Source organism: Ischnura elegans, chromosome 3 (genome assembly GCF_921293095.1).
Source record: "Ischnura elegans chromosome 3, ioIscEleg1.1, whole genome shotgun sequence".
Taxonomy (NCBI): Eukaryota; Metazoa; Arthropoda; class Insecta; order Odonata; family Coenagrionidae; genus Ischnura; species Ischnura elegans.
In genome coordinates this window covers 3,888,462-3,903,748 of record NC_060248.1, presented here as the reverse complement: position 1 = coordinate 3,903,748, position 15,287 = coordinate 3,888,462, and the positions used below count along the sequence as shown (strand labels likewise).

The window sequence follows — 15,287 nt, the reverse complement described above, 5'->3', positions numbered from 1 at the left end:
TCTCTCTCTGTTTGGAAAAAATGCACTGCGTAAACGTGCTGCATGCGTAAACGCCCCACGGTGTGCCACACACATTCGGGTTTAATGTCTTGCGTCAAGCACCTTCTGATAAACAACAGTTTTTGTTTGTTATCAGGCGCAAGATAAAGCGGATGAAGCTAAATAAATATAGCGAAGCGAAGCAGTGACGCAGCGAGGGGGGTTTTTAGGGGTTAAAACCCCCTCAAGAGCTCAGAGAACTTTTATATAAAAACTTTTGTTACTAATAGTAGGGGGACGGATGAGTAACAAACAAAACATATATTTCACTATTCACACTGCCGCAAAACCCACTATTTTGAACCATTTATCTTAAAAAATGTCTGGGGGAGGGCCCCCACACCTTTCGCTTACCTTAGCGAGTTTTCTATACCCTACAGACTCGTAGTAATACAGCGGATGGTTTACTGACTCGTTAACATACCACGTTTAATTGACCATGAGAAAATCACTGGTTTTCATTAGCACATGAGCACAAACATCACAAAAACTGAAAGTCTGACCATGCGATTTGTTAATCGTTATCACGAATACAACACGATTTCGAAATTGAATACGTTTAAGCACAAAGGGGCATATATGTTGGGATCATGGAATCTTCGGAATGAGAACTTCCTTATCTTTGAATTTTCCTTAGAGTATAGTGGCGTGAATCACATTCATCATCATTTTTTTTAAATCGCTAAACGCGTTCCGTTGGATAGTTTTGGTTTGTTTAGGTTTCGAAAGATCATGAACACAGAGCCTACATTGAGCTGTAAATCATGCCTTGTTAAGCCAGGTACGTCCAAGGACTTCAAATATTCAGATAGATAGTTGGTGATTTCGTCTTCGTTTGTTTCACAGTTAAAAGATTTGAATTCGTGCAGAGTACCAACTATTTGATCCTGAATTACCTAGTTTGAGTAATCCACATCTTCGTTCTAGGCCGTCACAATTGATCGCTCTATCAACCAATTTTGATTTTTGTGGTGATCAATCATATTCTGAAACACTTTGTTGATGAGCTCACCTTCCGATTAAACTAATTTTCAAACATTCCGAGGAAGTGACATCAAACTGCTCAATTCCTCGACAGGGACACGGACATTACCGTTTGCCAACAATTGCTTGGATATTTGTTTACAAACACGGTAGTGAAGACACAACTTGAGCTAGGCTTACAGTTAGCTCGAATTGAACTTTTTAAATGCAATTTCAATATTTTGAATATATTTAGTAATTTAAATGTTATATTGCTACGAAGTTCAGTTATTAAATTGGTAGAAACAAAACAAATAATTTAAATTGTAGTTTTGACCGACTTATCAATTGTTGTTGCGTTACTAACTCCTAAATACATATCACTGTGAAAAGTATAAATTTTTTTGTGAAATTATCTTTTTTTAATGTCCTATATATTATCCGGGGCTGAGACGAATCCAAAGAACCTAATATCATTAAAATCGGTGCAGCCGTTCTCGAGTTATAAGTGTTCCTCTAACTAAACTGATTTTCGACTTTCTTTTACATATGTAGATTGGCAAGAATGTCGCCAATCCATCATGCCATTCCTAGCCATTGGCGCCACATTCCCCCGAACGCAGCTGCCATTGCCCGCGCCAACTATTAACAAACATCCGCTGCGCACATTGTCGACGGCAGCGCCAGTTGTAAGGAAGGCGGCGGTGCGTGCTAGCGCCAATGGGCTGTTTGCGCTAAAGCGCAGTGCGGCATGCGCGCTTACGTTGAGGGACATTCAGGCGATATTCATTCCCTTTCGCATGTCAGCCGCCCCTTGGCGGAAGGGGAGGAGCTGGGGATAATCACAAATACATACACTGAGTAAACGGGCCTAAGCGTTTCTTAGAAACAACAAATTCACATTTTTACACAGCAACACCACTGCGCGGTCGAGTGATTTACAGCGAAATGACCGTCCTGGATTTACAGCGAAACGGGATTCGAGAATAATTGAAAAGAATATCCAGAATACCCTCCACCACGTTCTTTCTTGTTTATAACTCGTAAGGTGTGACATGTTGTAAAGAAGCGTTGGATAGTTTCACACATTTTGGATTTGCTGAACATTATTTCCTATTTGAGAATTACCACTCTCCAAAGATCTGTTTCATAGTGCAAATTAAAGTTTTGCGGAAATTGCAACCCGCATTGTACGATATACACCATTGTTAGTCTTGAGTTCCGCCTAACGAAACTTTGAGGTATTACAAACATTTTCAAGTTAAAGCTAAAGTGGCACAGCGTTTCAGTAGTCGCCTATCGGTAATAGGGAACTTGCATATATTTCAGATATAATCAATCGCCCCAAAATTATATAAAAATATATGTTTGCATACCTCGGTGAAAGTTTTTTAAAATTATTTTATGACGTGGTTTGCGATATTTAATGCATCAAAGTTCACGAGAATTTTCAAATGCAAGTGAGAATCGAAAACTCCCGATGATTGGCTGGTATAAAAATGACGTCATAGTTCAGTACGAGGAGGCACGGCGGCACGGCCATAGTAGAGGTTGCATACTTGAATACATGCGACGGCGTGGTTATGATTCATTTATTGAAGTGCAGACGTATTGGAGTTGTTCATTGAGACTTCAGGGCTATTATTTGATCTATTTCTCCTCCATTGAAAGCGATAGATTGCGTAAAGATGAAGGAATATGGTTATTCCTAGGCTGGTCCTAGCAAGCTCCCTGTTACTGATTCCATCATGATAACAGGGTACTTTAGTGAAACTGCAGACTTCATCGGCGCCGAAAGTCGTTGCCGAGAAATGGAAAGGTATAGAGCGTTCCACATTTAGTTGACAGTACGGGCCTTATGGATAACAGTGTTGCCAAGCTTCCGCTCCGCCGACAGGCATCCTAACAGTGTATGCAACCACACGTAATATGGCGCCAAAACGGTTTAGTTCAAAAAGGAGTTAGGGATCGCACGAAAGACTGCGTAAATTAAGGATTTTTTTAGCGTATATTACAATACCTTTGCTGCAGTATAAAAGGAAAAGTCTTTTGTTATTTCATGTACGTACTTATTCAATGCACAAACTGAATAATGAATAATCTGTAATGTAAAAAATAACAATAAATTAAAGGATAATAAAAATTATAGCCGCTCCTCAATGAGACAAAATTTCTATTCCTTCCATATTATGCAATATTTTTTGGCTCTAGCTAGTATTACATGAAAGGCGATGTTGTATAAGACATCATCAATCTTTAATTTTTCAAAATTTTCCCGTACTTGGTTTATTGTAAATTAAAGATCTCTTTTCAAGCTGACATCTTCAAAGCTAATTTCCTTAATGTTCTCTTTCCTTCGCCTTGTAGTAGGCAAAGATTCCAATTTCCTTGAGTAATAAGAGGCATTATCTACCACTATAATTGATCCTTCGGGTAAGTTTGCAAGAAGTGAGTGCTCAAACCATCTCTCGTAACACTCGCCACCCACTTCTTCATGCTCATCCATTGAGTTCTTTTTGTACAGAAACACATGCGATGCTCCTTTTATGAACCCATTTTCCGTTCCTGCGTGTATAATTGCAAATCGTCCTCCTCGGGAAGTGGGGGCCAAGCCCAGTATTTAGTCCGGCAAGGAAAGCTTGACGCGGATTTTCTAATTGTTTGTTTCGCAAACTAATGTTCACTATTTGTCCAAAATTAATCCAACTTTCGCCTGTAAATACACTCGTCCTGTGTTCGCGACGATATTTTTTTAGCTACCCTAGATATTTAATTGTGCCACCAACTAATAATAACATCCGTGTCGATAAGGATGATTCTTTTCCCCCTCCGTTCGTACACGAAGCCTATGTCCAAAAGACGACGATATAGTGTTGTCCTTTTGTAATCTGGGAGAATACTATCCATATATACCGAGTTTAAGATGGATTTTAAAGTCGGAGGAATAATTTTCACGAAGGATTCATGTACCTTCCTTCTAATTCCCGATCTCACCAAACCGTCGGAAATCACTGCCCTCGAATTTTTGTAAGGCTGTCTAATTTCTTTAGTTTTTGAAGGAGTTACCAATGGACCACGGGAGCTTTCCTTTCTCACTCTGTAAATAGTGAACTCCTAGCACCCAGTAGCCTTCGAAGCTTCTTGGCAGGCCTCACTAATGCTGAGAGATTTCCTTATGTACGAGAAGACTTTGAGCACCAATCGTCTTTCGCGGCTTATGAGCTTCTCACCTTTTCTCCTCTTCTTTGTATCGGACATATTGATTGGGCGTGTTACAGCAAAGATAAGTGTAAAACACACTTCACAATTCTCAAGTTCAATACACCACACAACACTTGTTCACTCCAAAAAAATGCAATGACAAACTGAACGCCTTCGTAAATTCTTCCCTCGGCCCCTTCGGCCTGGGTCGCTTTTGGGGCAGGTTTTATGGTACCCTATGAAAGGAACTCAGAAAAAACCCAAGCCCCCTTTTGTAAATGCGTGCACTGGATGGGGTAGTGTTTGGTACAGATTATGAGATATTCTTTTTCTTGGTTTCCCCGATGGGACCTAAACACCCAAGGCGAAAGAGTCTTACTTCCAAGCCGCTTGCTTACTTTCGTGTATCAATATATTCAGATAAAAACACTGCTGTTACGACGTATGAGTAGGTATTCTCTGTTTAGGATATCAAACGAATACATAAATACATTTCATAGTATACATTGACAAAAAACTCCTTTTCCGCCCGAGAATTTTCCCTCTGCACGCAAGAAAAAGCAAGAAGCCCGCCCAGCGGCACCGTAATATTTTTTCTTAAAATAAAAACCTTGTAACTCGCTTCAGAATTGATGTAAGTCAATGATTTTTTCACCAAAAATAACCTTGTAGTTTTCTTCACATTTGATACGCAGCATATTGGGACCTACGACGTAAGAAACGTAAGTTAGTAAGCGACTACTTTTTACCTTGCAAAAATCAAAATTTTCTTGTCCTAAAGTGTGTTACGTCGGCATAACAACATTAAAACTCAATATTTGTACAATTGATGAAGACCTTCTATGAGAGAATAGTGTGAAGATTTTTTTGCAGAAGATTCAATTCAATACAGACAACGGTCAGGCAGAAATTGCGAGAAGAAGATAAAGTAAAAAAATACACGTTTCTGACGGAAATTTACGGAAATGTTTTTTTATAGCTTTTGTTATAATTTTTATCAAAAAACTATTGGTGCCAATGAATGCAGCACCTTTTTCTACATTGGAATAAAATTTTTAATCAGTGCATAACGCAACTTTAATTTTCGTGCTGTTGTTGACAACACCGCGCTCCTGGCCTTATGGAGATTAACATGGGAAACGATTCTCCATAAGAGCCCATACTGTCAACTAAATGTGGAACGCTCTATAGCTGATGTGCATCTGAAATGTTTTATAGTTCATAACAAAGTGAGACTTGCGCATAATATTGGCGAAAGCGTATACTCCTGTGAAATGTGTATTCTTTTGGCAGTCCGGTAGAGAGTCTTATGGTGAACTTATTTCCACCTCGAAGCTGTCGATGATACTTTCAACTTAAAAATACCTTGCCTGGAGGGCGACAGGAAGCTCTGAGGAAGCCAGACTATTAATGTTTCAATTTAGTAGCGATAATATAGACGAACTTCCAACACAATCTACCATCTTGTGACTCAAAAACCCTGAAGCCACTTCCTATTCTGCAGAAAGAATCGGTCAATCGCACTTCGATCAATATAATAAACTAGAGATGTGCGAATGGTATCCGCGAATACTCGAATACCTCGAATACTAGAAAGTATTCGATATTCGAGGTCTCGAATAGTTATGCGAAAAGTACCGCCTCGAATACCTCGAATACTTTGAATTTCGCGTCGTACACTGTCGCACGCACGTCGTTGGTAGTTGACTCGGAAAATTGTACAGAACTCTAGTCTTTTAGTGCATGCAGCGCCGTTATAGGCAAGTTGACGAACTACATCAAATTCGCGGGTCAGAGCTGTGAAAAGAGTTCGACGTGGGGAACCTAAATTGATCCGGGTGAAAAAATCCGAAAATCCCAGGTTTCCCCCACCAGGAAACTCCAGCGCCGTGGGATAGTAACATCGGCACATTTCCCACGATCTGCTATCCCCCTCCATTCAGCATTCGCCTCACCCACTCTGACGCTTTCATCTTCTCCGAAATCAAACAAAAGTTCCTCGCTCGGGCATGAGTCGTATTACGAAGACCTTAGCTTCGAAAAAAATATCAATTTACGCGAGAAAAATAAAGACGTGTCTCACGCCCCCCTTTTCTAACCCACTGAACTTTTTCTGCCTACCTGCTTCGAAGTTCTCCATTTCTGGAGCTCAACTGCTGCATGAGTACCGTGGGATAGTAACATTAGCGCATTTCCCAAGATCCTCTATCCCCCTCTGAGGCTTTCCTCTACTCCGAAATAAAAAAGGTCCCAGCTCGCGCAGGGATCATATTACGATGACCTTAGCTTCGAAAAAAATATCAAGTTACGCAAGAAAAATAAAAACATGTCTCGCGCCCACCCCCTTTTCTCACCCACTGACCTTTTCTACCTACCTGCTTCGAATTTCCCCCTTTATGAGTCATCTACTAGCCCGAAAGGTGTCTAGCAATGACTTTCGGCAATTATTATTACACCTTTATTGGATTGAAATATTAGTAATGTGCGCGTAATTTAAAAAAGAACAAGACCAAACGCGACGCATTTCTGACTTTATTTAAGCATTTTACGCGAGGAAATAAATGTCAAAATAGGACGGAGGTTTGGCATTCTGGCGAGACTCGATATGAGTAGCAGAGCTTCTCGGAAGTGGATGTGGTATTTTTTTCCGAAAACATATATCAAGTTACAATTTATGAGTGGTGCTATAAATCTTTATTGTTACAGTCCCAGACTAAGGGATATTTTCTCAGGATATTTGGTTTCTCCCTGATAGCGATTCCAATTCATCTTCTTATCTCGTGTAAACTCCCAAAGATGGACTGAAAATAATTGAAGAAAATCCGGCGGAGAAGAGCTTGTATTTTACAACATGCCTCAGATTGTCAGCTAGCACTTGGCAGCAGGAGTGGGGGTAAAGCAATGTTAGTTGAATTAATTATATGCCCAATTGTTTCCATAAAATTAAAATATTCCATTAATCAGCTAAATTCCTGTTCGCTTCCTTCAAAGGAAATCAAAATTATGCCCCAAAATCTTGTGTTGCCTGCTGCACAGGCAACCGAGTCAAACATTCCAGCATTCATCGTTTAGTATTCGAGGTATTCGAATATTCGAGCAATGATTTAATATTCCAATTCGATATTCGAGTTCGAGAAATCTTCTATTCGACCCATCTCTATAATAAACACAACGTCTTCAGGTTTTAAGAAGTTACTTTTGTAATGAATGCCTTCCTAAAGTAGCATTAAAATGTGAATATTTTCCAAACAGAGTCTTTAATACATTTTGGGAGCTTTTCTCACGAAATATCTGAAACCTACTCTAAAGGCGAGCTCATCGTCATTGCGATCGGTTGTCACTTAAAAATTCCGTATCGGAAATCCTAGAGGGATGACCTTCGACGATGACCGTGAATACCTGCACTCTCACTATCACTGGAACCCGTGGTGAAAATATCATCCCAATATCCAATTTCTATTTGGTTTTAACTGGGGAAAGAGCAACATAGAACTGCACATTCTTTGGGCAACTTTGGGTTTGACTTTCCCTCAAACACCCCATTTCCCCTGTGGTGCACATCAGTCCTATCTTTATACGATGGCCTGACAACCTTTAAATGGATGCTTGGTTTATCCTAACAACCAACGAAATGGAAATTGCTGATCCACACGTCTTCCTCTATCTCCACAGTTTCCAAATCAAGGGCCGCGGAACATTACTCTTGTGACTCAATTTTTTTTAAAAGCAAGCAACGGCGTAGAATAAAATCAAAGAATGCTGCGATTCATTTTTTGCGACCACCTCTGGATTCCATTCTTTTTCCATCTACCACTTCCTTATCTTTCGGGGTAAACTATGGGACAAGATAATGTTCAAATATTTTCATTAATTTATAACAAAATATAAGTTCTAAAAATACCCAAAAGCCATTTTATTAATCCGCACTGATGAGTGTAAATTAATGTGGAAGATGAATGCTGTAGACGTAGTTGTTTTCCTTAGGTTGAGTTGCAAAGTTCATGAAGTTGACAAAACGGCTAATTTTTCGGTGCGCGGAGTCATTTATTGCACTGGCCGTGTCTACATTTTTGAATTTTTTTGTAATAAAATAAATCAGAATTTAGGATAAAATTTCCTTTAAAATGACGTATAGTTCATTATTATAGCATGCAGTGAAGCCAGGATATAAATTTGCAAAGTACAGCGGCACATCATTTTGACGCCGACAGTAGAAGAAAACGCTGTCTTCTTGGCTGGCACTCGAATGCATGAGGATCAACGTTGCTCGATATTTTCATATCGAACTATCGAAACATCTCAGTTTCAAGTTATTCAGTCGATGAAATATGGAAATATTATTTATATTAAAGTTATCTTCGCTCACATAGCACACGGGTTTATCATTCCGTTTATTATACTCTTATTTTTCCGTAACGCTCATCCTGAGAGACGGCATGCATCGAGGCTTTTCTTTTAATTTCCTCCGTGGGAATGCAGACGAAAATTTTTTCTGGGGTGTTATTGCGCAGAGGAACAATGCACCACTTGTAATTTTTCCTTATTTCACCCATGTTCTCCTTTAAACGCAACGTGGCTCTTCCAAACCTGCAGTTACTGGGCTTGGATCTTGGACTCCTACTGAACTATGACGTCACGGCCTAAGATTAGTGGGGACGGTATTTTTTAGCCCGCGAAACTCGGGAGACTTTTGGGAGTCATTTTCTAGTGTATAAACTGAATTTTAAGCGGAAAAAAGTATATTGCGGTATTAAATGTTTACTGTAGTATATCAGCATACTGTTTATAAAAGGAGTATGCAGTTTCCCTATTATAAAAGCGGCCCAAATACCGTGTTTACATATCCTTCCATTGAATTCGATCCAGGGCGGTCTGGGCCGGTCGTCAATCGCCGAGGGCCCAGAGCTTTGGGGCCCATCCATAACGCTCGCCGCTATCGCGAAGCGTATTTGAAAAGTGAGGTATATGATAAAAATATTCGGATTACTAGAACCCAGTTTTTTTGCAAATTCTACGTTTACATAACTTGCTGTATTTACAGCATAATCGGTTTAAAAATATTATGTAGGTATAAAAATATTTATAATAAAGAAAGAAAAATATTTTTTGTAAGGGCTATTAGAAAAAGTCAACTAAAGTTTTTTTTTAGATATCAGTGAAGTTTCAAGGAAAAAATTCGCTAATAGATAATAGAATCATAACACACAATTAAGTGTTATAAGTTATGAAATTCCAACTTTTCGTGGTATTTTTTCTAATGACAAAGCTATTGTTTAAAATAACTTTTATCTCGTTTTAAAGGGTCAGAATAGCGACAAAAATCATTTCCGGGCACGTTATTTCCTAAACTTTTCAGGGGGGGAGTCGAATACTCCGTTGAGGGGGGCCATCTTTAGCAGCAGCCAGGGGTCCCCAATCATCCCGCACCGCCGCTGCGTTCAATATTTATACTCATATTAGTGCCCGTGATCAAAGGTTTGAATGAGATGATGTACGCCAGGCAATAATAAGGTCCGATTTACTCGTGGCATTGCAGCAGTACAATCTTACGCATTTGCGAGAGCGCATTGCGCCGTGTAAATCGGTGGATTGCTGGAACGCGAGATGGCGAAATACTCCCTCTGTTCATATATCATTCGTGCACTCTTGCGATTGAACGCCAGACTGGCAAACAAATGCAGTTCTGTGGTGAGCAATTAAATACTCCGCGAAAAAAAGCCGTAACAAGGCGTCATATCCATTCTCAATTGTTCAAGCAATCTAAGCCTAGCGCGCAGCCTCCGAGTCTCCAGCGGCTCCCAGCCTTATTCACTTAACATCTGTGTAACGCTGTCTGTACGCCCGTAGTAGTTTTTGACGAAACGCGCAGCCTTCCTTTGTATTTTATTCAGCTCGCGAATTAAGTCTTTCTGCAACGGATCCCATACGCTCGCTTCATATTCAAGGTGCGGTCGGACGAGAGCGAAATAGCACCTTCCTTTCACTTTCTCATCCCCAATTGCGTAGTTTCCTTCATCAAAGAAAACGAAAGGAATTGATTACGATTCGTTATACGCCAGAATGCAGAAATACCGGTATAGACGAATGGCAATGGTCAATTTTATCCTCATTTGAAAAAGGCCAGATTGGCGCCCATGCGATGCCACTCCACGTGACGTCACAGGGACCTAGTTTTTATACGAGTAGATAGGAGTTTTACATCGTCTGAGATTACCAATGCATGCAGGAGGCACAGAGCTCAGGGAAACATGTCTTAATTATCACCTATTAAAACTGGCTAAGGTGGGAAAGTTTTCTTCGTTTGATAAGGTATTAATAATCCTTATTTAAGCCAAGCGCTACCAGCTAGAATGGTACTCTGCTACCATCCTGCGTCGTATCAGGGCTCAAAGCCTCACCCCAAGGTCACCTCACGTGCGGCAGCGGGAACCAGAACGACGTCACACGGAGTTTTCCCATCATTCATACTTAGCCGTCGCGTTTTCGCGCGCTTGAAAATTTTCACTTTTCATTTAATCCCGAAAAATAGATTTCGTCATTTAAAAATCTAAAAGCGTGAAATTCGTATTGCAGGAGTAATAATCTTTCGATTTAGGCAGTAAAGAAATATTAGGAAACCGCCCTATTCTTCCCACAATGCGCTTGACGAATCCTAATTTCTTCAGGGCTATGCTACATATCTTCTATGTTATTTCTACTGTATAGATACCTTTTTCTCAACTTATACGCAACCAAACTCTACAAACGAGGTAACAAAATGCATAGAATTTATCAGAGAACACGCGACGGCTTATCTTGCTTCCTAAATATTGCTATTGTTTCCTAAAATTGGTTTTTAAATAATTATAAAAAAACAAAAACCGGTAAATCTTCCTGACGTTAACGGTGCACAAACTGATACACTTGTTCATTTGCACACAATATCTCGCATTCTTTAAATAACTTTTATCAAAATGCGGCTGATTCCACATTCAAGTCTCCTGTTGATACGTAGGTGTGAGTCATCATGTGCGTTTAACAGAGGATAGTGTAATTACTTCCAATGTTGTGTTTAAAGAGGTCCTCTGACCTCAATTTGTACATGAACATTCCAATTAAATTTGTACATAAGACCCTGCCTTTTTTTCTACATATTAAAATTAGAAATGCGCCTATCCCTCTGTGGACGTGCATTGAAAAGAGCGGGGGAAGCCCGCTGGGAGCGGGCGCAGCACGCTCGTATTACTTAGCAGCACGCTCGTGTTCCCCACGGGATGTTCGAGGTTATCGTAACTCTTAGGTACTTCACCTCGTCTGTTTTCCTTATCTTAATACCATCCACTGCATAAACATGGTTATATTTGGACGAATTCCGCAAAAAAGTCTACCGACATGCATTTGCTCAGATTGAGTTCGAGTCCCAACTCTTAGTTCCACAAATGAACTTTTTTAAATCCGATATTAGAATTTCATAGTCAGAGTGATCACTTATTTCGCGACAGATGACAGCGTCGACAGCAAATAAACATATTTTATTGCTAATTCGGGATCAGAGGTTTTTAATGCACGTAATGAACAAAAGGGGGCCGATTACGCTTCCTTGAAGAACACATGATGTCACTTAAACTACATCGGAGCAAATTCCGTCAAGAACTACTTTTTGTTTACAATCATTCAGGAATTCGCGCATCCAGTTTACCACTGTTTCGTTTAATCCGCATGACTGTAATTTGTATAAATGTTTTTTGTGAAGTACCGCGGCGAAAGCTTTCTTAAAATCTAGATATAATGCGTCAACTTGTCTTTTCGATTCCCCGGATTTGAGAGCGTCAACTTGGCAAACGCGTGCGGGAAGTGCCTTGCGGTGACCGATTGAGCAATCGACGCAATGGCAGTGCTGATGAGCGCAATGCAGTCTCTTTGCTCTCCACGCTAAACTCCCGATGGTGTCAAAGACGAACGAAGCGTGAAAACCCGGTAAGTCATCACCTGCCGTGCAACGCGTTAGAGTTGGCGCACCTAATGCCGTGCCAATGCGACCTTGTCGAGGGAAAGATATTCTCTCTGGTTCTTCGGCGGGTGAGTTTCGCCATCACTTCGAGCATCGTCATCAGGGACGAATTGCATCCACCGCAGCCCTGACGATGTCATGGAGGAACTTAAGGACTCGGTGCACAACCCGGGAGATTGAGTCCGCCGGCAAGCACCATCCCTGAAGGGGTTTGTGGTCCTTCGATTACGCAATCCGAGGATTCGTTGGGCAGTTCGGCGCTTTACCTTATGACTTTTAAAAATTAATAGATACTTAGCAACTCATTGACAGGTCAAAATGCATCGCATTCGCCAACACTTCCTCAAGAAGTGGCAATCTATTTCGGGGTTCCCACAATTGCACAACACTTGTTCTTATCGTAGCTAGTAGATTTTACGTAGTCTGGAGGAAAAGCATTATCATGGTCTACACTTGGAAGATCATTCGCACAAATGAGCTTGCTGGGACACAATAATTGTTGTGCTAATCAAGTGATAGGCGAAGCGAAGTGAGGAAGTCACGCAATGCCTCGCGCGCCGGATGGCCAATAAGAGTTCCCCCCGACGCGTGTTTGTACCGCACGCGGTGTGAGATTGCGGGCACCAGCTGCAACGTCAGTGATGCGTGCAGTGCAGAGGCAGCGTGGGAGGGCCCCAAGGCCACTCAATGATGGCCCATCAGCGTCCTCCGCCGTCTTTTATTGAATTGTGGTGGGACATCTGCGATCGGGGTAGCATTCGCGCGGGGATTCTCTACGGATCTCAAACTCGGACAAGCTGACGAGGATGTATGTGTTGGGTGTAGAGAGAGAGGGTGTAGAGAGAGAAGGACATTTCGAATCGCAAGGGGCTCCGGGGGAGTGACTGATGCGAGAGTGCTCCATTCGAATAGTTACCGTCTAGGTCCACGATGGAGGCTATTTCCTCCCACGCCCTGTCCCTCTCCTCCTTGATCCTGTATTTTCGGTCGCGAATGTTGTACAGGAAGGGATAATTGTCTCGCACTTCGCTGAGAATCACCTCCTCGATGCTCTCCAATACGGCGTCTTCGCTGCCCACTTCCATCACGACAACTTCCTCGCGGGGCCAACGGCTCTCGCCCACAATCAACATGAACAACGAAACAACACAGCGACACAACGAACGGACGCCCCGCTGTTTGTGTCGAGCTGCATCCGGCGACGCGGCAGCTGCGTTGTTTCTCGGCTGGCTGCTGCAGCCGCGGCGGCGGCGGCAGTTGGCCTTGGCTCTCATTGGCTGGCTCGCCTCGGCGTGGCGGGAATGCGGGTTATCGACCAGGGGGAGGGGGCGGAGGGGAAGACCACCTCCCCTCCACCTGCCCCTTTCCGTCGCGGAGATACGCCACGCGCGCGCTGCCTAGCGGCATGCGGCGGAAGCACGTCCGCTGAGGCGCCGACGCGCGCAACGCAACACTCATATGCGAGGCAAGTAAACATTGCGATCGCGTAAACCATTGTTTCTCAAACTTTTTCGAGCCACCGCTCCCATGGGGCCTATACTCAACCTATAAACCTATACTCAACGCCCCCCTAATCGGTGTTTTTAAAATTATAATCAGAATCATACATTAATTAATCAAATGAGGAACATTGTAATAATTAAATAAAAAACAATGACCAATTAAATGTTTATTTAGAATCCAATGGATGTATAGTCATCATAGTATATATAAATCATTCATGCAAATGATTTAATACACAATAAAAGGAACTTAACTGAGAATATACTTTTGTACAGGTTGGAATTTCCAACAAAAGAAGATCCTCAAATCTTTGCGTCATATTTTTATGTAAGGTAGTTAAATGGTCGCAAAAGACGCTCACTTAAGGGTTTGCGGAATAATGTCAAACATATAGGAGCAAGGATAAATTATATGTCTTTGTTTTCCATACCAGGCATGAAACTGGTTTTATATACACGTTATCATGCTCTGGAATTGTAGTAGTTTTACTTCGGGTAAACTGAAAATATGAATATTTCAACTATTTTATATAAATATTGTACATTTCATATACAAATGTAATGCATTTATCACGAGAGCGCAAAGTCAAAAATGGTACGAAGGCGTTAGTGCCAGAGTTCGGCACGTGCACTTTTGTCGTCTTTCACAGACAAACCAAACGACTAGGCTGAAGCTTCTCTTGAATTCAATTTCGAATAATAGTGGTCTAGTCGGTTGAGGGTGATCTAATATTTCTTTGGCTCCTATTCTGTCGTCATGAATCACATTAGGTAATGCAATTTCCTAATTTTTATTCATAATAAAGGGAGTTCAAGAAGCTGCTGCGGTGAAATTAGCTTTCATTCTTCACATTTCAGCTTCAAATTTTGTATAATATGTGTGTGCTTTGGTTCAATTAAAGTTTATTCCATAGCAGGGCCACCTTTTCATTTGACGATACATTATTAAGAGAAAGTTTGCGAAGAAATATGTTTACTGCTCAATTTACTCGTGAAGGCGAATTAGATTTAGATTATTACGTCGTGAGCCGCCAGAGGCGTATGGCAGGGGGTGCCTCACACAAAAAACTTCATTCAATCTACTATATTGGTCTCTTTAATGCTACGTGGGAAGAAAGACCAGAAATAATTATCGATTTGCGTGATTAACTCCTTATATCGCTACTTCGACGCTTCTCCAAGGTGGCGTTCGTTATTAAGTGGAATAACTACGTCTTGTAGTACGTTCGACTCGGAACAGACAAATTTTTCGAAGAGCTTTCTTCGGTACGTTGATCTCTCTTTGAGCGCATTCCACTGGAGGTTTTTTTTGTCATGTCGTTTGCCAAAACGCTGCTATCAAACCTGAAATCACCACTAACAAAAGAGCCGCTCTACGCTGGATTTCTTAATCTAAGACTAGTCCTACTGCATGAGGATCACAAATTGCGCAGTAATATTCAACTCTGGGCAGAACTAACAACAAAATCAGCTATTTCTTTGAATTTTGGTGGGCTTCCTCTCAGAGTTCTGCTATTTAATCTTTACATTATATTCGCTTTTCCCATTATATCCCTAATATGCTCTATGAATGATGATCTCTTCGATTAACC

General features: G+C 41.2%; 1 protein-coding gene across 1 annotated transcript in view; it reads right to left on the bottom strand.

Annotated features, from left to right (window-relative positions):
* LOC124156655 (daf-12-interacting protein 1-like) overlaps nucleotides 1-13,467 on the bottom strand; it is a 35,941-nt gene extending 22,474 nt beyond the window's left edge. Inside the window, exon 1 of the mRNA XM_046531314.1 lies at nucleotides 13,110-13,467. Within this exon, the coding sequence (XP_046387270.1) occupies nucleotides 13,110-13,467 (358 nt within the window). The remainder of the gene's footprint in view (nucleotides 1-13,109) is intronic.
* Between the last annotated feature and the right edge of the window lie 1,820 nt (nucleotides 13,468-15,287).